The 24789-nt window shown below is 47.0% G+C and overlaps 6 protein-coding genes across 6 annotated transcripts; 2 read left to right on the plus strand and 4 right to left on the minus strand.

Moving 5' to 3' along the window:
• Nucleotides 1-552: 552 nt before the first annotated feature.
• V8C40DRAFT_259808 (Zn(II)2Cys6 transcription factor) lies at nucleotides 553-3672 on the minus strand. The gene is made up of 4 exons (XM_083219048.1): nucleotides 3547-3672; nucleotides 3162-3491; nucleotides 1172-3104; nucleotides 553-1115 (listed from the first exon to the last, which is right to left on the minus strand). The coding sequence occupies exons 1-4, from the start codon at nucleotides 3655-3657 to the stop codon at nucleotides 988-990; spliced, it is 2502 nt and encodes an 833-aa protein (XP_083066844.1). The 5' UTR covers nucleotides 3658-3672; the 3' UTR covers nucleotides 553-987.
• Nucleotides 3673-3847: 175 nt separating this feature from the next.
• V8C40DRAFT_259809 (2-deoxyribose-5-phosphate aldolase) lies at nucleotides 3848-5043 on the plus strand. The gene has a single exon (XM_083219049.1). It carries the CDS (start codon nucleotides 4044-4046, stop codon nucleotides 4836-4838), a length of 795 nt encoding a protein of 264 aa, XP_083066845.1. The 5' UTR covers nucleotides 3848-4043; the 3' UTR covers nucleotides 4839-5043.
• Nucleotides 5044-5878: 835 nt separating this feature from the next.
• V8C40DRAFT_278941 (uncharacterized protein) lies at nucleotides 5879-7845 on the minus strand (the record flags this gene model as incomplete). The annotated part of the gene is made up of 4 exons (XM_083221139.1): nucleotides 5879-6774; nucleotides 6832-6865; nucleotides 6956-7391; nucleotides 7472-7845. The coding sequence occupies 4 exons, from the start codon at nucleotides 7843-7845 to the stop codon at nucleotides 5879-5881; spliced, it is 1740 nt and encodes a 579-aa protein (XP_083066846.1).
• A 1823-nt stretch (nucleotides 7846-9668) lies between these two features.
• Nucleotides 9669-13775, plus strand: V8C40DRAFT_166237 (ankyrin repeat-containing domain protein). The gene is made up of 2 exons (XM_083211548.1): nucleotides 9669-10878; nucleotides 10928-13775. Exons 1-2 carry the CDS (start codon nucleotides 9846-9848, stop codon nucleotides 13699-13701), a joined length of 3807 nt encoding a protein of 1268 aa, XP_083066847.1. The 5' UTR covers nucleotides 9669-9845; the 3' UTR covers nucleotides 13702-13775.
• A 1038-nt stretch (nucleotides 13776-14813) lies between these two features.
• On the minus strand, nucleotides 14814-18315 carry V8C40DRAFT_259816 (uncharacterized protein). The gene is made up of 14 exons (XM_083219050.1): nucleotides 18123-18315; nucleotides 17728-18029; nucleotides 17625-17672; nucleotides 17519-17572; nucleotides 17374-17465; nucleotides 17235-17306; nucleotides 16856-17179; nucleotides 16625-16802; nucleotides 16245-16575; nucleotides 16177-16182; nucleotides 16054-16117; nucleotides 15671-15997; nucleotides 15359-15622; nucleotides 14814-15291 (listed from the first exon to the last, which is right to left on the minus strand). Exons 1-14 carry the CDS (start codon nucleotides 18132-18134, stop codon nucleotides 15029-15031), a joined length of 2337 nt encoding a protein of 778 aa, XP_083066848.1. The 5' UTR covers nucleotides 18135-18315; the 3' UTR covers nucleotides 14814-15028.
• A 250-nt stretch (nucleotides 18316-18565) lies between these two features.
• Nucleotides 18566-22587, minus strand: V8C40DRAFT_259817 (DNA-directed DNA polymerase gamma MIP1). Its single transcript, XM_083219051.1, has 2 exons — nucleotides 22278-22587; nucleotides 18566-22211 (listed from the first exon to the last, which is right to left on the minus strand). The coding sequence occupies exons 1-2, from the start codon at nucleotides 22441-22443 to the stop codon at nucleotides 18940-18942; spliced, it is 3438 nt and encodes a 1145-aa protein (XP_083066849.1). The 5' UTR covers nucleotides 22444-22587; the 3' UTR covers nucleotides 18566-18939.
• Nucleotides 22588-24789: the final 2202 nt, after the last annotated feature.

Raw genomic sequence — 24789 nt, forward strand, 5'->3', positions numbered from 1 at the left:
GCCGAATTAGGTCATTCATCACGGTCAGTACTGAGCTTGAATACGCCCGGTTTTACTCATCCAACTAGAGCCTAATTATAGCCAAGGAGAGATTCTGGCTTTGCAACTCCTCCAGATGTGTCGTGGCTGACGTGGCTGCCGGCGCTCCCGGCGAATGCTCTTCACCCCACAGCTAGAGCTTTTGGTTGAACTATGGTACGCATCTTATGCTGCTATGCCATCTGGGAAATAGCAATTGGTATATTTCTTGTGGGACTTGGGCGAAACGAGACAAGGAGAAACGCCAAACCGTTCCAGAGGCTTGTGAAGTCAGATCGCTACTGGTACGAGCATATACGACCATAGGTAGAGGGGAATTTGGGGTCCCGTCAAGCTCTATTCTTGAGTTTAATGTCTTCCATTGATGCACCCTAAGAGTCCGAAATTAAAGTTACGTCATTTTGTTTTTTGGAAGACAATGAACGCCATGCTTTATAAAAAGAAAATCTGCCGTTCACTTATCTGACCTAACTAAACAAACGGAGCTCATATAGCCACACGGAGCAGTTCTAGTAATTATATCCCAACATAATATTTATTATCAAGCTTAATGTCTTTACCCTATTCAGATTCAAATATACGCCCAGGCTCATAAATCTCCTATACATAATCTCACCCTTTACATATAATAGTCCCGCAAGTAGCCCAGCCTCCCAAACAGCTTCTAAGAAAGCATATCTCGCTTAGAAACACAATCGCACCATCCTCATCTTCATGCAGCTGCATGAAAGAGCTTCTAATGCTATTGATCGACGTACTCTTCGGCGTCAGCCCTGGACGTCCGCGTCAAGGCCAACCTCTATAGCGGACGGCAATGGCACAGCGGCGCGTCGAGTATTACATCTTGGCCACAATCTAAATGCTATACTTAGCCGGTCCACTCACGGCATCCTTTGGCGAGGCACACCTATATTCGAGAAGCAAGTCTTGATAGCTTCCTAGAGGGGGCTAAATATTGCCGTGCCAGCCCCATATCCATGCCTGATCTTGTCCGACAAAATAATTCCGGGAAAGGTAATCCTCGGTCAGATTCGGAGGATCTTCATCTGCAACGTCGCTTGGCGGGTAACTGATCACTGGTTCACGTTATTGGCATTGAGCTTAAAGCGCGTGGAATACTGCTGTCGCTTACCTTGTTCAAAGTCAAGCAGAGCCTCGGTCATTGAGGGGTTCTCGCAGAAACTAAATTCTGTGTTGTTCATTAGGAAATCTGACGCCACTCTCGTCGGCTCGTGATCGCCCTCTGGCAAAACTGTATGGCGTTGCAACTGCACTTCCGAAGAGCTTGTGGCTGGCTGTGAGTTCAAGGGATCTCTTTGTCGTTGATCAGGATCAAAGGATAAGTCTTGATTACTGGAAGTCGGAGGATCCCCAGATATCTGCTGCTCATCAACCATGGTAGGGCGCCGGACTTCAAACATGCTGTTAAGTTCTTTGGCCATGACCAACGACATAAGATTTCTCAGAATTTCGAGGCCCTGTGCAGCAGCAATTGACTGTGGCTGTAGAATGGTCTGCATTTCTATCAATCCATGGATGCCCATTTTGGACTCGTGAGATTCGCGACTGAGCGGGTCAAGGCTGGTCATGATACAAAGAGTAACACCTGCGGTAAACAAATGTACAGAGGCAAATGTAGTAGCGTACGTGTCAGATATGTGTCTGAATATCGGAGCTGAGCCAACTCTCGATATTTGTAGAGCAGCATCTCGGCACGCCCGTATCGAGCGCTGAAAGGGATCTAAGCGTGTACCGCTGTCGTCCTGAGGGGCTCCTTTTACAGCCACCAGTTTGTATGATAACAGTGGCCGATGTATTAGGATCCTAGCGTTCTCATAGGCTAGTTTAAGGACGAGAGCCTGAAGCTGGAAAAGCTGTTCTGTGAAGCAAGCATCGTGTTCCTGTCCCACAAACCCGATTAGAGGAGCAATTCCGGTACTAGGGTCGTTCGAAGGGACGAGCCGCAATTTGGTTGGAAGACTTTCTTGCCACTGCAAGATCCTCATTTCAAGACCGGCCACTTTTTCTATGAGGCTTTGGAGGCGAGACACATCGCCAACAATTGGCCTATTTTGTTTGTCCAGGTCTCTGTGCGTGCCGTAAAGTTCCGTCAATGCACATTTGACAATCTTTGACAGTCTTGACATTGCGCACTTGAAGAAAAGAAGGGTTGGTTGGTCAGGAGATTGATTCTGAGTGGCTGAGGCTGAACAATCGTCGTGGGGATCCAGTTCTTCGATGTCACAATCGCTATCCGATATACTCAGAGGAAAGCCATACATCATAGAGCAGAAAGTTTCGATTTCATACACCGCCCACCAGCAACGCTGTCTAGCGGAAATCTTGGGTTGATTATGGCCCTCCTGGTTCGAGCAATCGAGTGGGACCTTTCGGTGAAGATTCAAGGCTTGCGCAATACGCAGTCCGCACCCACAGAGAGGCCAGGCTAACTCGGGCTGTCCGTGATACAGGTAATAGCTTCCTAAGAGGACACACATCTGTACCGCCTCCAAGGAACCCAGTGACAAAACATCCAGAAGTCTCAGCCTTAGCGTCGTGAGGATCCGGTCCTTCAAGGCATCTACCTCAATTCCTTCACTAGCTAAAGTATGCCTTTGAGAAGCAGTAGTATACTGGAGGCTGGTTGCGCATACAGCCAGGAGCACAGCAATATACCCAACCTGACTACCGGTACCTTTCGGTGGGCACTGCTCTCGACTTGGCGAGTAAATTCGTTCGAATCTGTCCCTAAAGTCGCATTGGTGGAACAGCAACATGAACCAGTGAATGCGATCAAAGTAGTTGTTGACAAGCAGCAAAGCGGCTTCATGGGATGGAAGCAAAGACAGAAGCTCCCTTTCTGCCGAGCTTGGGATTTTGGACCGCTCAACCATTGGCTTCGTATTACTCTTGACATGTCGGGATAGCACCCTCTGTACCGGGTCCTGGTAACCGATTCTTCGCTTTGTATCGGTGATCAATGTCCTTGGGTGCATCCATTGGCTGGCTGAAAAAGCTGACGTCGCAGAATCTTGGGGAGAACTCGCGTGGTGGTGATGGAAAGCCTAATCGGACGTTATAAGCCGCTTCGTTAAACAGATCATTGGATGAACACAATTCACCTCTTCAACTAACCCAATGGTCGAGCTAGAGTTCCATTGTGCGGATTTGGCCTGGGTTGCACCGACCTGAATCGGGCGATAAGTGGCATTGTCCAGATCAGCTGGCGCCTCTCTCTCGTTGGGACCTCGGTCATGTATACCGTCTGTATCCCCCCGTGCAGGCCGCAATCTTTTAGCAGGCCGCACGTTGTCAATGCTTTCCTTTCTCACACGCACCCGACCGGAGCCTCGCTTTGGGGCGCCCGTCTCGACGATCCATTGTGATGCTTGTGATCCGAGACAGTCCGCATTTGCCCTGGCACACATTGTGCAGGGGCGTTGGACATCGCACTGATCACATCTCATTAGCTTTCGGAACTAAGGCTCAATGCGTACGCAGACTTGCCTTCAGTTTTTGCTTCCGGCATCGCTGACAAGCACTGGAGACTTTGCTGCGAGTTTGTCTCATTAGAACATCTTTCCGGCCGTGAAAAGCCATACTACGAGAAACCTTCATTCCGGCAGAGGTGGTCGTCCAATATGACCCTACAAGATGGCGAACAAACACTTTTAGAGTAGCTGTTCCGATCCGAAACTAGGCCGGGTTAGGAAATCTTTCCATCGGAACGATGCCCACATTAGGCATTTAACACCTAGAGAGTCCCGCGTCGAACAACTCCCAACAACACAATAAGTGTCAACCTACAGCGTAGGCATTAGTCTGATATGTGTCGGGGATCTCCTAAGTATATATAAGAGAGGTCCTACCTCCTTTCCAGTAGATATTAATTGGCAATACACTTTATTACACTATTATCTATCATTCCACAATAAGTTCATGCCTCATCGCCAGACGTGACTACAGTCGCCTGTTCCCCAAGTACACCACCTCGTCCAAAAGTCATGGCTGAGCAACACCCTTATTCGGTCACTGTGACCTTGAACCAGATTGCCAAGATGATCGACCATTCGTTGCTGCACCCGACCATGACTGACGAACAGATCCGCGAGGGTCTCGCCATCGCTAAACATTACAATGTTGCAACCGCTTGTGTCAAACCGTACCTTATTCCGATGGCAAAAAAGGAGCTGGAAGGCTCCACCGTACTCATTTGTCCGGTGATTGGTTTCCCCCATGGAAACAGCACAACGGAAGTGAAGGTTTTCGAAGCTGAGGCCGCGGCTGTGGCAGGCGGGGAAGAAATTGATATGGTGATCAATATCGGCAAAGCGCTAGGTGGTGATTGGGAATATGTATCAGATGAGATCAGACGGGTCAATGAGGCCGTCACAAAGCATGGCGCTATTCTCAAGGTGATTTTTGAGAACGACTTCTTGCAAGAGGAGCATATCATCAAACTCTGCCAACTCTGCTCCAACATCGGCGTCGCGTTTGTCAAAACATCAACTGGATACGGTTTTGTAAAGCAAGCAAATGGCACATACACTTACGATGGGGCAACAGTGCCTCATCTAAAGCTTATGCGACAGCACTCAAGCCCAAAAGTGCAAATCAAGGCTGCTGGAGGTGTAAGAACACTGGACGACCTTCTGCATGTGATGTCACTAGGGGTGACGCGGATCGGGGCCACGGCGACAGTGGCTATTATGGAGGAAGCTGCGCGGAGAGGAATAACAAACATACCCTCCACAGTGACGTATAAGCCAATTGAGAAAACTGTTTCAGGAGGATACTGAATTTCGATGGTGGTATCTGAGGACTTGCAGAAAGCAATAAGAAATATAAATACGGGAAGATTGTTCATGCTAAAGGGTGTGTTTCTGTTATAGAAATGGGTCTGTAGACTGATGGGTCAAATATCATTTATATTGGTGTACCACCATTCCTGGCATTCCAAGACGAAAGGCATGGGAAAGAGCACATGTATTAATCGATATGGTCATATGTAAGGGCTCATGAAGTCGTTCCAGTGAATACTCCTCAACTCATATAGAAACATATATATCAAACAAAAAGGGGGTGAACCGGCGCTGAAAGTCACCAAGCGGAGGACAGAAAAGCCAGGAATGAGAAGATTACAAACACCCATGCGGTAAATTATACGCCTGCTTTTAAGGTATCTACTCGCTATATTTCACTAATATTTACTATTACATCTACATTTTTTAGTAACTGCTACTCTATCTAATTTCTCTAATAACCGCTACTATATCCACGTTTTTTAAGTAGCTGCTAATATATTTATACAACAAAGTTTCCTTGCTAGCTGAATAGGTGTTCAACGAGTTAGTTGGGTGCTTAGACCGGCTGGTTTCCGAACCTTGAAGTGCCCTGTGTGTTCCTGGGCAGCGCCTCCTGCCATCCCCGATAGCCCCTCCCAATCCTCCGCTGTCTCCTCTCCTCCAGTAGTTCGACGGTTTCCCTCCCACGCCGGTACGTCGAACCCTACCTGTGCGGGGCCTAGTTTTTTGATCCTGGGTAGGATCGGCCAGAGGATTCGTATACGGCCTTGTTCATTTGTTCGAGTGTAGCCTCCACCTCGTCCAGAATTTCCTGGTCTCCTTCCACAAAAATAACATCGTCCTCCTCATCCGGTGGCGTTGGCCTGGGTCGCAGTATTTGGCGCTTTCTGCCCTCGGGCGAGAAGGGGTTTGGCGCTGGAAAGATTGGGATCGTCTGCGATGTTCCCAGGTATATTACTGAATCTCTGCACTTATTCATTTTATAGTCTTGCTTTTTCTGTCCCCCGCTTGGTCACCCACCCACATGCCAAATATTAACCATAAAGCTTCCGAATCAAAGCAGTGCGTCTTGCCTCCAAATCCGCTATTTCTGCTTCCAGCGACTCCAGGTCAACGTCCATTTCAGCATCATTCACTTCTTCTAGGTCCATGGGCAACAATTCTGGAGATGAATCATTTGCATTCAGAGGATCACTCAGCTGCGATTGGAAAAGGTGTGCTTCGATCTCCAGATGTTTCTGCGTGATAGGATCAAACACCAAATCTTTTAGCAGCAAATGCTGGAATATGCAAGCCCCCTTGGACTTGGCCACATCCATCTTCGTCTCCAGAAAGGGGGCGACGTCGCTCGTGAGAGTTGTCTGATGATGTTCCCGTGCCACCTCTCCCCAGTGGGCAAGAACTCGCTTTTGGGCAAGCATGGTGTTTCCGAGGCTCCTCCAGACGATGCTGGCTCGACTACTTTCGTACATGTAGCGGAATATGTAGGCAGAGCTTTCTTCTCCGTCAACACATGTGCCCCAAAGCTCCATGACTTCAAGTTGCGGAAGAGAGTGCAGGGCCGCTTTCGCTGCGAGAATCACCAGCCGCACGAAATCGCGTCCGCTGTGTTCTAAGTTTGGGAGCGGACAGCGCAAGACGACGCGTTTTAGGGAGCTTTTTCTTTCGTCCATATTGGATGGTTTGCCTGGTTTGATCATAAACTGAAGAAAAGCTGCTGTATCCATCTGCCATGGTGGGCAGAAATACTCTAATCTTTCAGAAAGCTTTGCCATCTCCTGAGGCAGGTATTCTTCAGCATGCAGAGATATCTGAGATCCTGACTTATCGTAGACATAATCAAGAAGTTCGGTTTTGGGGATTTCCCACTGCGTCAGGGATAATTGACGCAAGGTTGTCGGCAGAGATGGGAGTAATTGCAACTGGAAGCCTGGATAAGAGAGAGGTAATGTTAGTGGTTATTGAATGTTTGCCCACAAACCCTAACTAGCGTCTTGCATACCTCGATCAAAAGACATTTGCTGACAAGGATTTAAAGAGATTGTTCTCTCGAAGCGAAACCACTTAAGTACTATAAAACTTTAGCCAAGGAGCTGGGACAAGGATCCCACATGAATTTCCCTGCGAAACTGTCTGCGGATGACCAGCCCTTTAATCATGGGTACGGCAGGAAGGCTGGTCTTGCGTTGATTTACAAAACGACCTCGGTCATTCCTCTGCGCTTGTAAGCGAAGCGGAGTTCCCTGTATCCTTTTGACATGCTCATTATATAACGGCGGAAGGCCATCGCCGTGAAAGTAAATGTTAAATGGATTAACAGCATTCATCTTGTGGAAGTCAAATATGCTGGGTTTAAGATCTAGGTCCTCGGCGTAAAGAAATGGATAATCGTCCTTCATTTCGAATCGGTTTAGTCGATGCTCTGTATCACTGGGCGAGGAAATAGATAGCGTTAGTGTTATTCCCCATACGCCATGCCTTACAGGATCCCAGAATTTAAGAGTCCCCAGTAGGGACTGAATACACGTTGTAAAGATCATGTTGTTGCTGTACGACTTGGATTAGCTCACCTCTTAACAGAAAAGTACATTGTATTAAATGAAGATGGAGAAGGAAATCTCACTCACCAATACTGTGTTGCTTTATCCTCTGGTTTATCGCAAGCAGGACACTCATATCTTGCGAGTTTAACTTGAAGCCAGAGGTTTCGCATATATCCTAAACGAGAGTCGTTTCGTCCGACTACTGCTGCTAATTCGCCGAGAGAGCTAGGATCAAGGACGAGACGCCGGAATGTGTAAGTCTCAACAACCTCCTGCCATTCGCGGCACACTGTTGCAAATCGAGCCACCTTTGGGCCGTTGCATCGCTTCCCGGAGCTGGGTAAAATTACCCAGCTTAATATTTGCTGGCGTACTTCAACTGGTAGCAAGTCCCACGAAAGGCCCCTGGCGGTGGAGGTTGGCGACTCGACTTGCATGGTGTTTATCACCTGTTCCATCGTGCCGAGCGACAAGATTCACAAGATATAGAGGCAAACTCCAACTCTTACAGACTAGAGATGATACTCTCTGGCATACCAGAATTCAAGGGAAGAAAGGACGAACTAAGAGATTATATAGTTTTGAATTGCTCAAAGTATCACTCTCTTGCCCCAATTAAAAAAAAAAGAAAGTATCACGAAGCATTGTCAACAATTAGGCCCGGTGGCTTTCTTTGGCTGAAAACTAACTTCAGCAGCCGCCACCACGAATATAGGACCCTGACTTTGGGCAGCCGTCTCCATGTTAAGTCATCGACGCATTGAACATCTCGATATTGTCTCGAGCTTAAATCAATTCGTATCATCCCCAATGGTGACAGCCTTGTCAAAGTATGCGCATATGGTCCTGGACTAAGCTTCCACTAGCACATACGACCACAGGCAGTGTAAAATTCGTGGTCCCGTCAGCGGCTGTTGTATGTTTTCACCTTTTTTGCGTTGTTTGAGCCAACTTGCTTGCTTCCTTTTAGGTTTGTTGCCCTCCTAATCCTATCACATACGACCATAGGTAGAGGAGAATTCGGGGTCCCGTCTGCTCCCCCATAGACAAGCCTCTAACCGGCAGATTAGTAGTTAAGTGGGTGACCATTAGCGAACACCGGCTGTTGTATGTTTTTATTTTTATTTTTTTAGTTGTAGATGCCTTCTAGGGCAACCAACTTGAGGTCAACTACCCCTGGGATCGAGCACATACGACCATATCCATTAGAATATACGGGATCCCGTCCGCTCTCCCAGAGTCAAGCTAATGAGAGGCAGATTAGTAGTTGAGTGGGTGACCATCAGCGAACACCGGCTGTTGTATGTTTTTGCTTTTTTTTGTTGTAGATGTCTTCCATGGTAACTCGAGGCCAACCACCACTGAGGTTGAGCACACACAACTATCTCTATACGAGATCACGTTGAGTGCATGATTCGTGTTTATGGGTGACCATTTTCAGCAACTGATGCCTCTGGAATTAGAGATTAAGGCCGTTATTTTTTGAAACTCACGAACAAGGAGTGAGCCAACAACAACCCAGCATACCAGCTTTTAACAAGATCTCAATCACAAAAGAGTCACCCACTAATCCAATCCAGAAGTGAGGAGACAATAACAAGAGGGCTCAAAGGCTCCCGCAACACGCGTGTATGATATATCAGCATAACAAGCGTTGACAATATGCTGTGGATAGATTATCTCCAACTATGTGGGCTGAGGTGAGAGTAAATTGATCCGGCCAGCGCTAGCAGATTCCCTCAGCCCACTACCTTATGTTGAGAATCACGTGGACACGCGTGATTCTCCCGACTGCCCCGTTAGCCGTCTGTCATTGAAGACGGTGTCTTCGTGTTTATTTTCTTCTTTTTCCTTCTTGCTAGATAGCTTCCTCGGGACCAGAAGAAATAGATTCCTATTCTCAACAGCTTAATCCGCTCCCCGCCCTCACAATAGCGATCCCTGTTCGCCTTCAGCCATCCAGCTCTTCAGAGGAAGGAGCTAGAACGATCTCTCTAAGCGCTGAAGCCCCTGCATCCGATCTAAAGATCTGCAGACCTTATTAACATGAGATCCTCTATTTGCAATGGGAACAAAAAGCGCGGTGTAGTTTGGTGAATATTCGCATTTGTGGATACTGTCATTGGCTGACCGAGTAACGGTCTTCTCAAGTGGCAAATAAATTCAAGTGTCAGAAGGCCCGGCGTGATTTTTATCGAGTACATGCAGACATGTTGCATCTCAGCAAGGCATAATTTCAGCACAGCCTGTAGGCAACTAAATGCCTGCGGCAGCAAAACAACGAATCACGATGTCTCAAATACATGTACCAGCGAAAATCAGGCTCCAACCGCCAACCTGACTTGAAGCTCAAACTCGTTTTTAATCCCCCCTGCCCGCCCCGAAGCTTGCCCCCCCTGCTACACATACTTAACGAGCTGAGACCTGATTTTGCCCAGCCTGATGAAAGCGGCAGATTATGGAGGCTCCCGAGAGCAGAAAGAGAAGTCGAAGCGACGATGATGCGTTCCCGAATCGCTCGAAACGACTCCGATCGAACAATGACGATGGGCAAAGCCTTAGTCACTGCGACTACACCGTCGGCTGGGTTTGCGCTCTCCCCATTGAGATGGCTGCTGCAACAGCAATACTAGACAGCATTCACGTCCCCTTGACCCACATAGAAGGCGATATCAATACCTACACCTTCGGTCGTGTTGCTGGGCATAATGTTGTTATCGCATGCCTTCCAGCAAGCCAATACGGCACAAACAACGCCGCTAAAGTAGCCATTAATATGAGGCGAAGCTTCTCCTCGATCACAATCCAATTAATGGTCGGGATTGGTGGTGGAGTGCCCGATGGCGGGATCGACATACGATTAGGAGATGTTGTAGTCGGGAATGAAGTCATGCAGTATGACTTAGGCAAGGTCTTGCCCAACGGTCAGTTTCAGCGAACAGGCCGCATCACCACGCCCCCTCACACAATCATGACGGCTATGTCCAAGCTACAAGCAGATTATGAAAGCGCGCCCAGCAGAATTTCCAGCATCCTCTTGGACGTGCTCAACCGAAACGAGCAAATGGCCTCATACGCCCGACCTAACTTGCCAGATCGACTGTTCCGTCACACCTACAAGCATGCGCAAGAGATGGACAGCTGCGAGCGCTGTAGCCTATCGGAGGTTTTAGAACGACCTCATCGGGAGACCATGAACCCCAGAATCCACTATGGCAAAATTGCATCTGGCAACCAGGTCGTCAAGGATGGCGAAGCTCGTGCGAAGATGGCGGAGGAACTTGGCATCATCTGCTTTGAGATGGAGGCTGCAGGGCTGCAGGGTTTTCCTTGCCTTACCATTCGCGGCATTTGCGACTACTCAGATTCTCACAAGAACAAGGCCTGGCAGAAGTATTCCGCTGCTGTCGCTGCTGCATACGCCAAGGAACTCCTGTCTGTCATACCTACACAGCAACAAAGGCATACTGAAGCGGCATATCCTACAACAGGTATGTGCTGAAACTTTGAATATTGGAGTCTTGACTGATCTCCTCGCAGGCCTAGTATTGCCCCAGAGTGGAATGGAGGCAGTGTTACGCTCATTAAATTTTGAGCAAATCAACTCGCGACATGCGACAATCAAGACTCAACATTCCAAAACTTGCCAATGGTTGCTTGACCACCCAAAGTACATTGAGTGGCTTGAACCAATCCATTTTACCAGTCATCATGGATTCCTATGGATCAATGGAAAGCCCGGTGCTGGGAAGTCAACATTGATGAAGTTTGCCTCCACCTACGTGAAGAACAAGTGGAGAGCAACAGCCGACGCAACCGTCATCTCTTTTTTCTTCAACGCACGAGGCGTTCGGCTGGAAAATTCAATAGAAGGAATGTATCGGTCCTTGCTTTTTCAAATCTTTCAAAAAATCCCGGACGTCCTACATGATTCAGACCACATCATTCAAGCCAGGCCCAACCAGGCTACCTGGGATATCGAAACGCTCCAGGCTCTTTTCACCCATGCGGCTACCAGGCTTGGCCGGCGACAGATCACCTGCTTCATCGATGCCCTTGATGAATGCGATCTATCCGAGGTTGAGAATATGGTCGAGTATTTCGAAGACCTTGGAGACCAAGCTGCCGAAAGCCAAACGAAAATTCACATCTGTTTTTCCAGCCGCCACTATCCTCATATCGAGATACGCAACGGATTGAAGCTCACACTCGAGGATCAGGCAGGCCATGGCAAAGACCTAGAGAATTATGTCCAAAGCAAATTAAGAACCGGCAACAGCAAGGCGTCTCAGGAAGTCTCTGCCGAAATCCTACAGAGAGCATCAGGAGTTTTTCTGTGGGTGGTACTCGTCGTTGACATACTTAACAGAGAGTTCCGCGATGGTCGCATGTTTGCAGTAAAGCGGCGACTAAGGGAGCTGCCCGATGGGCTTAGTAACCTATTTAAGGATATACTTTGCCGGGACAATCAAAATATGGACGATCTGCTACTTTGCATCCAGTGGATCTTATATGCAGCAAGACCCTTGACGTGTGAGGAGTACTACTATGCCCTCGTATCAGGACTGGACCCAAGCCCTGGGAACTTGGTTAGGTGGGATCAAGAATTTATTACCACTACAGATATGGAGCTGTATGTTCTTAGCTCTTCGAAAGGTCTTGCAGGAGTTGTCAAGTCGGAGGAGCGAACTGTGGAGTTCATCCATGAATCGGTACGCGATTTCCTCATCAAGGACAACGGGATCCACCAGTTATGGCCCAATCACGCAGCGAACTTTGAAAGCCACAGCCACGACCGGTTGAAACAATGCTGTGATAACTATTGCAACATTGATATTTCCGAAAGAGTACCCCAAGGCGAGCCTCTGCCTAACGCAAAACTGGCAAAAAAGTTACGTACTCGAGTTTCAGAAGAGTTCCCATTTCTTGACTACGCGACACGACATGTTCTTCATCATGCCAATGCTGCCGAGGACGATATTCCTCAGGTTACATTCTTGAAGAACTTCGCATTAAAGCGCTGGCTTCATTTGCACAACTTGTTTGCAAGGTATGAATTTCAGCGTTATACGACCGAGGCTTCTTTAGTTTACATCCTGGCTATGTGCAACCTACCGCGTCTTGTCCGATCTGCAGTTAACAACGGATTTTATGCTCATCCGATAGGAGAGAGATACAGATACCCTCTTTTGGCTGCTTTGATCAATGGCCATGAAGAGGTATACAAGGCACTTCAGTCTCATTGCAATGCCTTGAAAAACATTTTTAATGAAGACGATTACCACAAAGTGTTCTCGGTTCCAAGAAATACGACCATGCTCCATTACGCTGCGGAGCGCGGCAATCCATTACTCTTAACACACTTGATCAGGTTCATGACATCAACGATTAACGCAAAAGACAGTCGATCTGGCCATACTCCTTTAGACTATGCAGTGTCCAAGGGTCGTGAAGCTTGTTTACAAGTGCTGCTCTCCCACGGTGCCCATATCGAGGCAGCTGATGAAAATGGCCGGACGCCGTTATCGCATGCTGCTGCAAATGGGAATGAGGCTATTGTGCGGCTGCTGCTTGGCTGGGACGCGCAGATTGAGGCAGCTGATAAAAATGGCTGGACACCGTTATTGCATGCTGCTGTAAGTGGAAATAAGGCTGTTATACAGCTGCTGCTTGACTGGGACGCACAGATTGAGGCAGCTGATAAAAATGGCTGGACACCGTTATTACATGCTGCTGTAAGTGGAAATGAGGCTGTTATACAGCTGCTGCTTGACCAAGGCGCGCAGATTGAGGCAGCTGATAAAAATGGCCAGACGCCGCTGTTTTATGCTGTTGAGAAAAGGAATAAGACTATCATACAGCTGCTGCTTGACCGAGGCGCATATATTAAGGCAGCTGATAAATATGGTCGGACGCCGTTATCATATGCTGTTGAGTGGTTTAGGAATGAGGCTATTGTGCAGCTGCTACTTGACCGAGGTGCGCAGATTGAGGCAGCTGATAAAAATGGCCAGACGCCGCTGTTTTATGCTGTTGAGAAAAGGAATAGGACTATCATACAGCTGCTGCTTGACCGAGGCGCATATATTAAGGCAGCTGATAAATATGGTCGGACGCCGTTATCATATGCTGTTAAATCGTTTAGAAATGAGACTATTGTGCAGCTGCTGCTCGACCGAGGCGCGCAAATTGAGGCAGCTGATAAAAATGGCCGGACGCCGCTGTCATATGCTGCTGAATGCAATTGGAATGAGGCTGTTATACGGCTGCTGCAATTGCATAGTGCTAAATCTTCGTCGACAACACTACCCTAACCTCCACCACCTACTTTGCGCTCTATTTACCTATATATCTATTGTCTAGGCAAATACAATATACTAGAAACTGCTTCCACAATCTCACATGCAACCGGTTACCTCTTACGAAAGTTTCTCAATGACGTCGTGACTTGTATTAAGTATTCCCGGCCAACACTCGCAACGAGGATGAATGGCTACCTCTTTGCAGTGGGTTTACTAAGGCATCTGTCTCCTTTTGTGGGAGCGTCTTTGCCTCTATGAAATGCGAAGGACTAGTCTCGATTGGTTTGCCTTGAGTGCCTCAAGGGTCTTTCTTCCACGCCCTTCTCTGACAAGCCTCGCGACACCTGCATCACTAACTCCCGAGCATCTGTACTTTGCCAATCCTCGCGCCCATCGAGCGCGCCAAGCCCAAATCCTTACGATACCTTGAGGAACAAAACAGATACTGCGCCGCTATTGCTCTCCTGGTGTAACGAGCAGCCGTTCCCACACTCAACCCTCTGGACGGGCTGTAATTTCTAAGGTAGATCAGTAGGTAGGGATCACCTTGCTCAGCTTACAGCTCTTATTTTGTATTCTTAGGTCTCTTATGATAAGCTTCCTCTTATAATGCTTTGTGAGTTCGTCTTAATATTATACTGCATAAAGCTCTAGCCGCATGCCCCCACGCTGTACCTAATGGCTATAAGTTGTTGGAGTAGAATATCCAGCACATACGACCATAGGTAGTGGAAAATTCGGGGTCCCGTCTGCTCCCCCATAGACAAGCCACTAACCGGCAGATTAGTAGTTGAGTGGGTGACCATCAGCGAACACCGGCTGTTGTATGTTTTTGGTGTTTCTTTTTGCTTTTCTCTTTTTGATGTGGCATCAGCAGCAGCTCTATGCAGGATTTTCGGTGAACGGTGAGCGGCGAATCAACCCCGTCACAATTTTTGTCATTTTCCTAATTCGGAGTGCGGGGTGTGTGGTCGGTTGAGCCGCATCTCGGGTAAAATACCACCATTAAGACCTCCCACTTCGCGACTTCTATAATTCATGCATTTTCCGGTTCTAGTATCAGTCACTCTGTAGGGAACATGATGCAGTGAAAGTCATGGATATACACAATCGCAGATTTTAATCTTGACAATATGCTGCATGAACAGTTTGTTCTATGTGCAAGTATATGTATCTACTAGGTACATACATGCCGATCTGCATCTTTAGGTATCTGGTATGCAAACTATCTGGCCTGACTTCGTCATGAAAATCCCACCCGCCGTTTTTATCCGTCAACATGAAATAATACACAGGGATATAAACTACACATAACTCTCCTCAACACCAGTCACACACTTTAAGCCTGCATCTTCGACTGCACCCACTTCACCACACCTCCCTTGGCAACAATTTCCTGAACACTAGGAGGCATCTCCCCGACCTTTTGCTCCCAAGAAGAGCCATCTTGCTCCGTAATGGTGACTTTAGATCGTCGGACGTCCCACAGCAGCTTCCAGCCCGTACGACGAGTTAGAGGCTTCTCCGCGTCATCCTTGTACGCTTCGCGAAGACGCTCAATGAGCTTCGGGATTTCAATTCCAAGAAGAGCGTTGTTGATGCCTAGAAGGATTTCCGTTAGTTATTTGACATTACTAGGAAAGACTGGAGAGCCTTAAGGAAAACTCACTGTTGCGGCTGAAGATGTTGCCGAAGCTACCTGAAACCACGAGAGGAATCTGCTTGGCTAGGATAGATGTTGCTGCTTGTTCGCGGGAACTTCCACAGCCAAAGTTGAAACCGGTCACCAGAACGTCATTTGGCTTAATAATGTTGCCGAACTCGGTATCGTAATTCTCCATACACACCTTGGCCATTTGCTCTGTGGTCAGGCCATCCTGGTAGGTGTACTTCCCAGGGTAGATACCATCAGTATTGATATTGTCATTATCACCTGTTTCAGTTAGTAAATGGATCTATAAACGCATAGAACACCACTCACAGAAAACAATTTCGCCCTCAATCTTCTCAGGGAAGCCCGGGACGACAGTAGTCAACGTCTCTTCCTCAGTAGCCGCTGGGCTTGCCGATTCTTCAGCAGCGCCCTCAGCAGCGCCAATCAAGCTCTCCATCTCACCAAGGATCTTGTCAAAGGCATCCCCAACGGCGCGAGCTTTGTCGGCAGCAAAGTCGCCGCTACCTTCACCAAAGACTACTTTCTCCACGCCCTCGGGCTTTTGGTACCAGCCCGGGCTGGCAATCTTGCCCTGAATGGCACTGGCTGCGACGACCTCGGGGCTGGCGAGATAACACAGCGCCTTGGGACTTCCTAGAAACAGCACAATTAGCATCGTATAAAAAGTTAGAGCCACAGACTTGAATTACCCATGCGCCCTTTATAGTTTCTGTTGCTCGCGGAAATGCCCACCTGGCCTTCCTCGAGTAAGCCCTATATCAATGATCAGCACTGAACACAGACCCCTAGAACATGTAGTATCTGCAACATACGGTGCCCTATTATATATAATTAGCACTGAACTCTGGAACAAATAGCGTCTGCCACGAATATGACTTACTAGGCCAATGCAAGGACCACACCCAGCCGGGAGTAGCTGAGCCCCAGATTGTTCGAGAATCTGCCAGTCTCCCGCATCTTCCGCCATCTTCTGTTCAGCCACAGATGCAGGCGCAAGATAGAACTTGACGCGAGGATGAACCTTGGCAGGCTTGCCGTCCTTACCAGCCTCCCTGAATACACGAGCAGCAGCAGCGAAATCCTCACTTCTACCGTTGGTGCAACTCAGAAGATACGCCTTGTCTACAGCAATGTCCTGAGCCTCGAGATTCTTAACAGGGTTGGCAACCTTGACTGAGTTGGGACCAGCAACAAAAGGTGAGAGGGTGGATCTGTGGCCTTTGTTAGAGTGACCACTTTGGATGAAACAAGGGTTCTTACAGGTTGAAATAGAATTCTTTGGCATATTTAGCACCCGGATCAGCAACCATAGGGTTCTCCAGGAGCTTATCAATCCGCTCGTGATTGATCCGGTCCTTGGTAGGACTGTTAGACATGGCTGCGAGTGTTGCCCTGGCGCGGTACCATGAGATGAGCTTGTCATCAACAGGGAATAGTCCTACCCATATATGTTAGTAACTCGGCAAAAATTGCGGGAGAAGAGAGTTGGACCTGAAAGCGCTCCCCATTCAGTAGTCATGTTGGCGATTGTCAAGCGTTCGGAAATCGGAATGCTTGCCAGCGTCTGCTCAGACCCAGTGAACTCGACGCACATGTTGAGCACGTCATCTTTATTAAGCAAACCGCATAGGGCTATGATCGTGTCTTTGCCTGTGACTCCCGGAGGCAGGACGCCCGTGAAAGTGATTTTCACAGTTGGGGGGATCTGCCAGAACACCGTCGAGGTTGCAAGGACACTGGCGGCGTCTGAGCGGACGATGGCTGTGCCAAGGCATCCTACACCACCGTACATGTTTGAGTGACTATCACTGGCAACTAAAAATGGTATTAGAACTGGGCAGAGGACGATCCGGGTTTTGAGTTAACTGACCACTGACGGTTCCTGGCCAGGCATAGCCTTCTTCAATCATAATTTGGTGGCCAATACCGTGTTTTGCGGGATCTATCAAGTCAGTTCCACGCGCTTCAGGTATCTTTGGGATGGGGAAGTCCCGGTAGTGCTAGCATACAAAAGTCGATGCCATGTGTGTTGGCAAACTCTTCGATCAGGCGGTATTTGCGTAGATTTTGTTCAGAGTTGTTCTGCACGTCGTGGTCAAGCCTGCGAGCGATTAGACGATGAATACGGGTTCAATTGGAGGCAAGACAGCGTACGTCATGACGACCTGGCGATTATCCTTAACCGAGGTAGCACCCATTTCCATATACCTACACAGCTTAGTTATCATACCATTACAACGAGTCAATCGGGTATTCCTACTTGGTAATCACGGGCCAAGAATTGTCGTGTGTCATGCTCTTGTGAGGCCTTTTGCAGAGTGTTTAGCTTGACTTCTCGGTATCCTGACAAGGTATAGACCAACCGCAGCGTAATATAATCTCCAGCCCTGACTTTTTTCCCTTCGAGAAGGCCATCTGCGTGAAGTTGTACAATCTTCTCGGTAAGTGTCTGTGGATTGGCCGGGGCGGCGCCCAGAGAGGACTGGAGGACAGATGATCTGGGAGTGCTATCGATTTGCGACTGGAAGGCCTGTTGCCGACGAGGACTGGATACGGTGTAGGTACGGAACTGAGGCACAGATGCCGACAGCAATCGTGAGCGTGTGATTGAGATTCGAGCCTGTCGCGCCGCAAGGGCGGAGGCATTGAAAGCGATGGCTCTCCGCTAAAGAAATTGCGCTGTCAGTCAAATTTCTTCGAGGCTTGAACGAGGGCATCTGCATGCGAGAAAGCGCCAATGATTGGTAGAGAAACTTACAAGTGCAGTCATGATCGATCGCTGTGGCCTTGAAATGGAATTGACGGTTCCAAAGAGGCCGTTGCAGGCGATTGAGTGTCAACAGCGAAAAGGCAAGAGTGCACGCTGATGCTGGCGATGGCTTCAATTCGACTCACTGCACATTAGAGCCCCGGCCTCGGAGCTACGTCACAAGCAAATGGAAAAGAAAAAAAAAATACACCGGCTGTGATTGGCTAGAGATGTCGAAAGCCATTATGGCTCGCGTGAGTTCTAGTAGTGGGGCTTAAGCTGCTAGATTTGACAGCCCCATACAATCTACTAAGCTGCCCGATGAACGAATACAAATCCACCTATGCACGTCAGATCTTGAAATACAGCTGGACAAGGAATCTACTATACAGCTTGGTTCGATGTAACTCTCTGTACAATGTCTCAGTGAATGGCCGATAATGCTAGTGTTATCCTCTTATCAATTCATTTGGCAGAACAAAGTAAATAAAGTCCATCAGAACTGGTGCAGTGCATCCTTGACAATACATGTGCGCATATACTCTCATCTTCTACTCGTACATTCGTAACCGCAGATATATAATACATGAACAACCTTTTACCATAAATCCATGACCGCGCGCCTTCCAAAAGATCATATCGTTGCTCATACATAACCAACTCCAAGCCACAATATCCATAACTCTTATTCGTGTAATCCAACAAAAACAGAAAAGAACTCCATGTGTAGCCCCATACTGTTGTACATCGCCGAACAAACTCATCTTGTACTTTACTGGAATGGCCCAGGTGTGACGGTTAACATTTGGGCAATGTGCTTCTCATCTTAATGCAAAGGCATGCCACTCTTAATACTGTGACCCTCGCCCTGATACTTGTAGCTTCTTGCATGCGAGCCCGAGACAGGCCCATCCATCGGTGTGCACCATATATCTACATCGGTTGCGTTATGACGAGGCACATCCTTAGGCGGCGCTGCTGGAGGCATTTGCGCTTTATACTTCGGTTTTGTAGATCTTGACGTTGAAGACCTCGGCGTGGTAGACTTCGGCGTTGTAGCCTTGCGCAAATTATTGACAATGTCCTGCAACTCCTGATCATCGTTTGCAATCTGAGCTTTGATAAACGAAATGTTATTCTGCCCCGATTCTTGAAGCGTTTGCATTATTGGGGTACGCGGCGTGTATGCTATACCATCCAACTTTGGAGCAAACTTGGGATCCGGGACGATGGACGGGTCGAGCATCGCCTCAGCGCCCTTGTCCAGAAGTGTCTGGATATCCAAACTCTCGCCATGAGGAATCGGAGTTTTGTGACTGGGAGTGACGCAGTCCATGTTGACTTCCTTGCGCAGAACGTGATCAATGTCGACAGCAGAGAAGAAAGCGCAGGACTGGGGAAGATCGTTTATGCCCACTTGTTGCGCGAACATGGCGCGCGTCCAAATATTCGCTACCTGGAGGGCAAGCGCAGCCCTGTATTTATCCTCGTTCTTCACCAGATACCGGATTTCATCGTGTACTGTGATGGCCAGTCGGGCATCGAGGTTGAACCGGCGAATCAAGTAATCCATGGAAACGATCAACAAGTGGAGGTAATCGACACCTGAGGATTGAATGGCCCAGTTGATGCGGGACGGCAGGTAGCCACCCTTGCTCACAAAGCGGCTCATAAGTGCTTGTGTGATACCGGCTCCCAACACCGGTGTTCGGGCCCAATCCTGTTCCGCAAATTCTTCCAGTTTATTGAATACAAATGACTCCGTCCCGCCTCTCCAGAATTTGTGCTGGTTTATGACTCTGCGGATCGTCTTGGTGCCTTTCGTGTTGGCATACAGTCTCTGAGCAATCGTCATTGTCTCGCTTTCACTGAGCGCAGGATTAAATTGTCGTAGGAGAGTAGCAGCAAAGTTGAGCCCCGCTCCGTAGATACGCCCGTAGTTGAAGACCTTCGCGTCATTTCTAGTGATACCCAAGATCGCCGCTGTCCGCGAATGCAGGTCTGTGCCTGCAGCTTTTGTCCCCTCAAGTGTCATGAAACCGATTGCATTTCCGCCATGGATTTTAAACGTCGCATCGCCCATCAGGCTAGCAATCCACAGTTCCTCCGAGTCTACATCGGCACCCACAAAGCAATAACCATCCGGGGCTTTAACCATCGACTTTAACTCAGACCCAACACGGTTCTTCTTGGCATTGCTTGCCGTGAGCCAGGTTTTCTCAACTGCTCGCCGAGTGATTGTACCCATGGGAATGACTTGGGGTAAAATAAAGCCCTGGCGCTTTTCTCCAGCCTCCACGGCTTTACCCTCTCCAGTGGCAAGTATGTCGTTTTCGTAGACAACCATTTGGGACCTTATCCTATCGCGCGCGCTTATCCAGTAGGAACAAGAGGCGTTCATTTCCAGTGCCTCTTTAGCATACTCGTACTCTGATGATAAGGTTCCGTTTTCGAAATAGCTGAGATATCCTTTTGCCATGGGATTCGAGCAACGAGCGGTGGGACCATCTTTATGTGGGAGCTTAAAGTATGAGTGCCCCCAATCGGCTCGCAAGGCAGGGTCAGAGTCATCAAAGACACACTCTGGCATCTTTTTTGCGATGTAACCGGGTACATCGGTTGGGCTGACTCGAAACACCCAGCCATACTTGTTAGACCAGAATAACGGATGCCCATCCCAAGCCAGCTTCAATAGCAAAGGGGCGATCCGACTTCGAACCGTCAGGTTCATAGGGGCGTCCTTGTTGGCAAAGAGATCTCTATACCACTTCGGCTGCCCTGCTTTCTTCTGTCTTTTGTCTTGCTCTTTTTCACCGGGTTTGTTTTTGCTTTTGACATATCTTATCTCTGATTTTGTCCAGTCCAGTTGCATCATCCAGGGATCTTTTTCCCAAATCTCGGGGCTATCCTTCAGTTCCTTGGCTTTCTCTGCCAGCTCCTCCAACCTCTTCTGGACCGATTCAAGGAGGTTATTGTATAGTGCATCGGCATTAGCGATGTATTGCTCCCAAGTCTCGTTAACCGGCAGAATAACGGATGACAAGTGCCTCAGGGCAGCGAAACTGACTGGATGTGGGCAAACGTTTAAGAAGCTGGGAAGAACAATTTGATATACTCTGTGGGTGGTGGACACATCTGCAGCGCAGTATTCCAGAAGTTGGTCCAACTGTTTCAGTATGACCCCGCGGTCGGTCTCGGCAAAGTCATCCCGTTTGCTTTTGTCGATGGTGACGTTGAGATGGAATTTGGCGACATCCCGCAGTGAGTTGACTGAGCTTCTTTCGACCCACAGCTCCTCCTCTTCGTGTATGCTAGGATTACTCAAAAGCTCAACCATGCCGTGATCAGGATCTTGGCTAGCGACTCTTTCTCTCATCTCTCGATTTTTCTTAAACCTCTGCCAGGTCGGGCGTTGTCGTGAGCACATGCCGTTAACAGCAACGTGCAGTGACATGGTATCCAGGAATCCAGTTCTAGTTTGCTTGAGGTTGTACTCTTCCAATATTCTTGCCCTATCATAGCCAACATTGTGTCCCACGATGATACGGTCCTTGGCCGGGTCGCCTATCGGTATTAGTTGTCGCTCGTTGTCTGTCTCGCCCAGTAGCCAGGGAGATAGCCAAGAGTACCATGCCGTGGGGCTAACCGCGCATGCCATTACGGCGAAGTGGTGATTTTTATACATGACTTCTGTGTCAAAACACAGCATCTCTTCATCGGGGGATTCTACCGACTCCGGTGGTGTCCCATCAGAGTAATATTTGGTCCACCCGCTTTGGTGCACCCATTGTTTCGGCTTGAGAGGGACATTTGCACAGGCGAATTCTTTGGCAAGCCGCAAGTATGGTTCGGCGCAATCGATTCCAAGCTTGTGAAAATGTTCGTCGAGGGTCTTGCCCTTGAGTTCGGGCAGGTCGAAAGCGACAGGTTCAGAGGTATCCGTGTTCTTTCCATAAAGGTCGTGTCGTTTCAAATGATCTCTTGACAGCCTTACTAGCTCCTCAGGCGGTGGTCTGGAACCCCCAGGAAATATCTGAGGGAAGATGTGGTCGCTGAGTTGCTGCACACCAACTTCATTGTATCGCGAAGAGGAAGACACTGTTATTGCAATATCAGCTACCAATATCAAAATCTCATATGCAGGGAGTGTCGCAAGCATCTTACAAGCTAGGGACTTGGCATCCTTGACTTCATCCCTTTGTACAACATCAGCGAGCCATCGCGACTGCGCTTCCCACGCATTGCGACGTCCTCGGTGGCGAGCAAGCCGAACGAAGCTCGCTACTGGAGCTCGCTGGAGCTTGCCAGCGGCAGAGTAGAGTGCTCTCATACGCGTTGGGGCGACATTAAAGATAGGCGACAGAGCGCTGAGTGGTTTGATCTTATCGCGATGAATAGGGCAGAAGAAAACGAGGATCCTAGAAAGTGAGGTTCATGGCAATGGCCGTTCACGTTCACGAGGAAAGAATTGCGCTATGGTTAGTTCCCAAGGGCGAGAATTTTAGTGGGGTGGGGCGTATGCTTTGCAAGGGCGGGCGAGCTTATCAAAAGCAACTGCGGAGATGGCAAAAATGACGTCGAGTCGCAAAGGTCAGTCATGTTGATGCTAAAGCTTTAAAGCTCACGCGCTCCGAAGAAAATATATAGAAAGCAACTCAACTATGCGAACTAGGTGATGGACAGAGTGAGATTATAGTCTAGTAGATACACATGTAGCCAGATTGGCCCAGCTGAAATCCTCCATTGTGGCATCAGGCTGTGTCACCCAGCAGCCAGTAGCTGCGGCCCCCTCGCCCAACGCTGCTTTTGGCCCCGATCATTGGTCCAACGTCCCAATTGGGAAATATAGGACTGAAGCCATCTCCAAGAGCTCCAGGCACCGTAGGGCTGATCCATCAATCATAGCACCGCCGCATCGCCGCGCATCAGGACGGTAAACACTACACTATACTATTGAGCCATTAGTATAAACTTGTTCAGAAGTTAATTTTTGGGCCTTGACCGTTCTGAACAAAATGAATATTCGCCCTTCAGCAACTTCACTTATACCCCCTCGTTATCGTCTTATAGCTCTTCATGGCCGCGTGAAATGTTATGCGCAAAGAATGCAACTCTAGCCAACACCGAATCTCACAATGCGTAACGAATTAATCATATCATCTTAGAAAGCTCATCTTATTCTTTGCCTATCTATTCATTGTACTTTACGCCAAGGTGTTTAGATTGCCTTCGGTCAAGTTTTCTTGTCGCTTCGCCTGAGTAAATTGCTACCCTAGGATCTACGGACTCTACTACGCGACAGTGCTTCTTTGGAAATATATATTTACAGCAACACACACCGAAAGATCACATCATAGTGTCCCTTTTCCTTTACTAGCAGGATTGTATTTTTAGCGCATGCGTTTCTTTAGCTAACTGCGGTTTATATCTATCTGTTAGCTCCTTTACTCTGAACTGTCTAACGCGTCATGAACATCCTTATACCTGTCGGCCCAGCTTACTTTTGTAGCACTTAAATAATTGAAAATTAACCACTTATAATACGAGCTAGGTTATATAGATTAAATTTAAGATCTATTGCTTTATTATTACAACCTGATCTAAAGTATATACTCTTTAGGAATACTATAGAAGAAATAGTTAATTATAAATAAGCTTTATAAACTTACCTAAGTATATATACTATAATATATAAGCTTTAACCCTAAGGTTATAAATTTACTAAGTATAATAAAACTTTATAAAGTAAATTATTAAAAATAATTAAATATATAAAATTTAATTTTTTATATTTTTTAAATAACTTAAATAAATAATTATTAATAAAGTATTAAAATTAAATATAAACTAAATTTTTATTATATTTTATTTACTTTATAATTATACTTACTTAAAGTTATGTCACGACCTAACACTTATGGTCGCAACCAAGGAGCCTATATAACAGGCATTACTGGATTAAAGTTAATCTTTTCTACTAATTAAGATAGGATTAAGAAACATTTTCTTAATTTAACGTAAGATTAATAATATAAATATTAATTTATAAATAAATTAATAATTTATTTATTAATTTAGTTTAGTATAGCTGAATATATAAGTTTTATTCTTTATACTTATTTAAAATAGTTAAATAGCTAGTTGTAAATATAGAATAATACTTAATTATACCTATAAGAGTATTATTTACTAGTTATATAAATAAACCCTTTTACTTTTATTAATTATCTACTAGTCTAGCTTAGCCTATTTGCTAATATAAACCTAGTATAAGGTTTATCCTTTAGGAATTTCTCTTATATTAACTATATAAAAGCTTAGTTTATTATATATTTATAACTTTTATTTAAAGGTTACCTTAGACTATAGGTAATATTATTATAAAGGTATTAAATAGTTAAATTCTATATACTAGATGCTAAAATAGATTAAGAAAGTATTACTTAAAGTTATAAAAATAGTAATATAGAATTTAAAAAAGTACCTAAAGTTAAAATAGCTAATAAAGACTTTTAACTTTAGCAGCAGCTATTATTACCTCAGCTGTAACTTATAATTAACTAAATAAAAGAAAAAATCCTAGCTCTTAAAAATAAAATTATTATACTTAAGACTAAGAAAAAGAAAAAGGGGTAAAGTTATATAACCTAGGTACCCTAAGTCCTATAATAAAGAA

This window comes from Trichoderma camerunense (genome assembly GCF_050948025.1).
Source record: "Trichoderma camerunense strain CBS 138272 chromosome Unknown V8C40scaffold_43, whole genome shotgun sequence".
Taxonomy (NCBI): domain Eukaryota; kingdom Fungi; phylum Ascomycota; class Sordariomycetes; order Hypocreales; family Hypocreaceae; genus Trichoderma; species Trichoderma camerunense.

What these genes read in the sequence shown, in the direction of transcription:
- V8C40DRAFT_259808 (XM_083219048.1), bottom strand. Translation starts at nt 3,657, where the DNA reads ATGAAGGTTTCTCGTAGTATGGCTTTTCACGGCCGGAAAGATGTTCTA. An exon ending in CCATTGGGTTAGTTGAAGAG is followed by an intron (nt 3,105 to 3,161) that starts GTGAATTGTGTT and finishes ACGTCCGATTAG; the next exon opens with GCTTTCCATCACCACCACGC. An exon ending in TCTGCTTGACTTTGAACAAG is followed by an intron (nt 1,116 to 1,171) that starts GTAAGCGACAGC and finishes AACGTGAACCAG; the next exon opens with TGATCAGTTACCCGCCAAGC.
- V8C40DRAFT_259809 (XM_083219049.1), top strand. Translation starts at nt 4,044, where the DNA reads ATGGCTGAGCAACACCCTTATTCGGTCACTGTGACCTTGAACCAGATT.
- V8C40DRAFT_166237 (XM_083211548.1), top strand. Translation starts at nt 9,846, where the DNA reads ATGGAGGCTCCCGAGAGCAGAAAGAGAAGTCGAAGCGACGATGATGCG. An exon ending in AGCGGCATATCCTACAACAG is followed by an intron (nt 10,879 to 10,927) that starts GTATGTGCTGAA and finishes ATCTCCTCGCAG; the next exon opens with GCCTAGTATTGCCCCAGAGT.
- V8C40DRAFT_259816 (XM_083219050.1), bottom strand. An exon ending in TCTTGGCCCGTGATTACCAA is followed by an intron (nt 17,573 to 17,624) that starts GTAGGAATACCC and finishes TAAGCTGTGTAG; the next exon opens with GTATATGGAAATGGGTGCTA. An exon ending in CAACATCTTCAGCCGCAACA is followed by an intron (nt 15,292 to 15,358) that starts GTGAGTTTTCCT and finishes AAATCCTTCTAG; the next exon opens with GCATCAACAACGCTCTTCTT.
- V8C40DRAFT_259817 (XM_083219051.1), bottom strand. Translation starts at nt 22,443, where the DNA reads ATGAGAGCACTCTACTCTGCCGCTGGCAAGCTCCAGCGAGCTCCAGTA. An exon ending in GGATGCCAAGTCCCTAGCTT is followed by an intron (nt 22,212 to 22,277) that starts GTAAGATGCTTG and finishes TTGCAATAACAG; the next exon opens with TGTCTTCCTCTTCGCGATAC.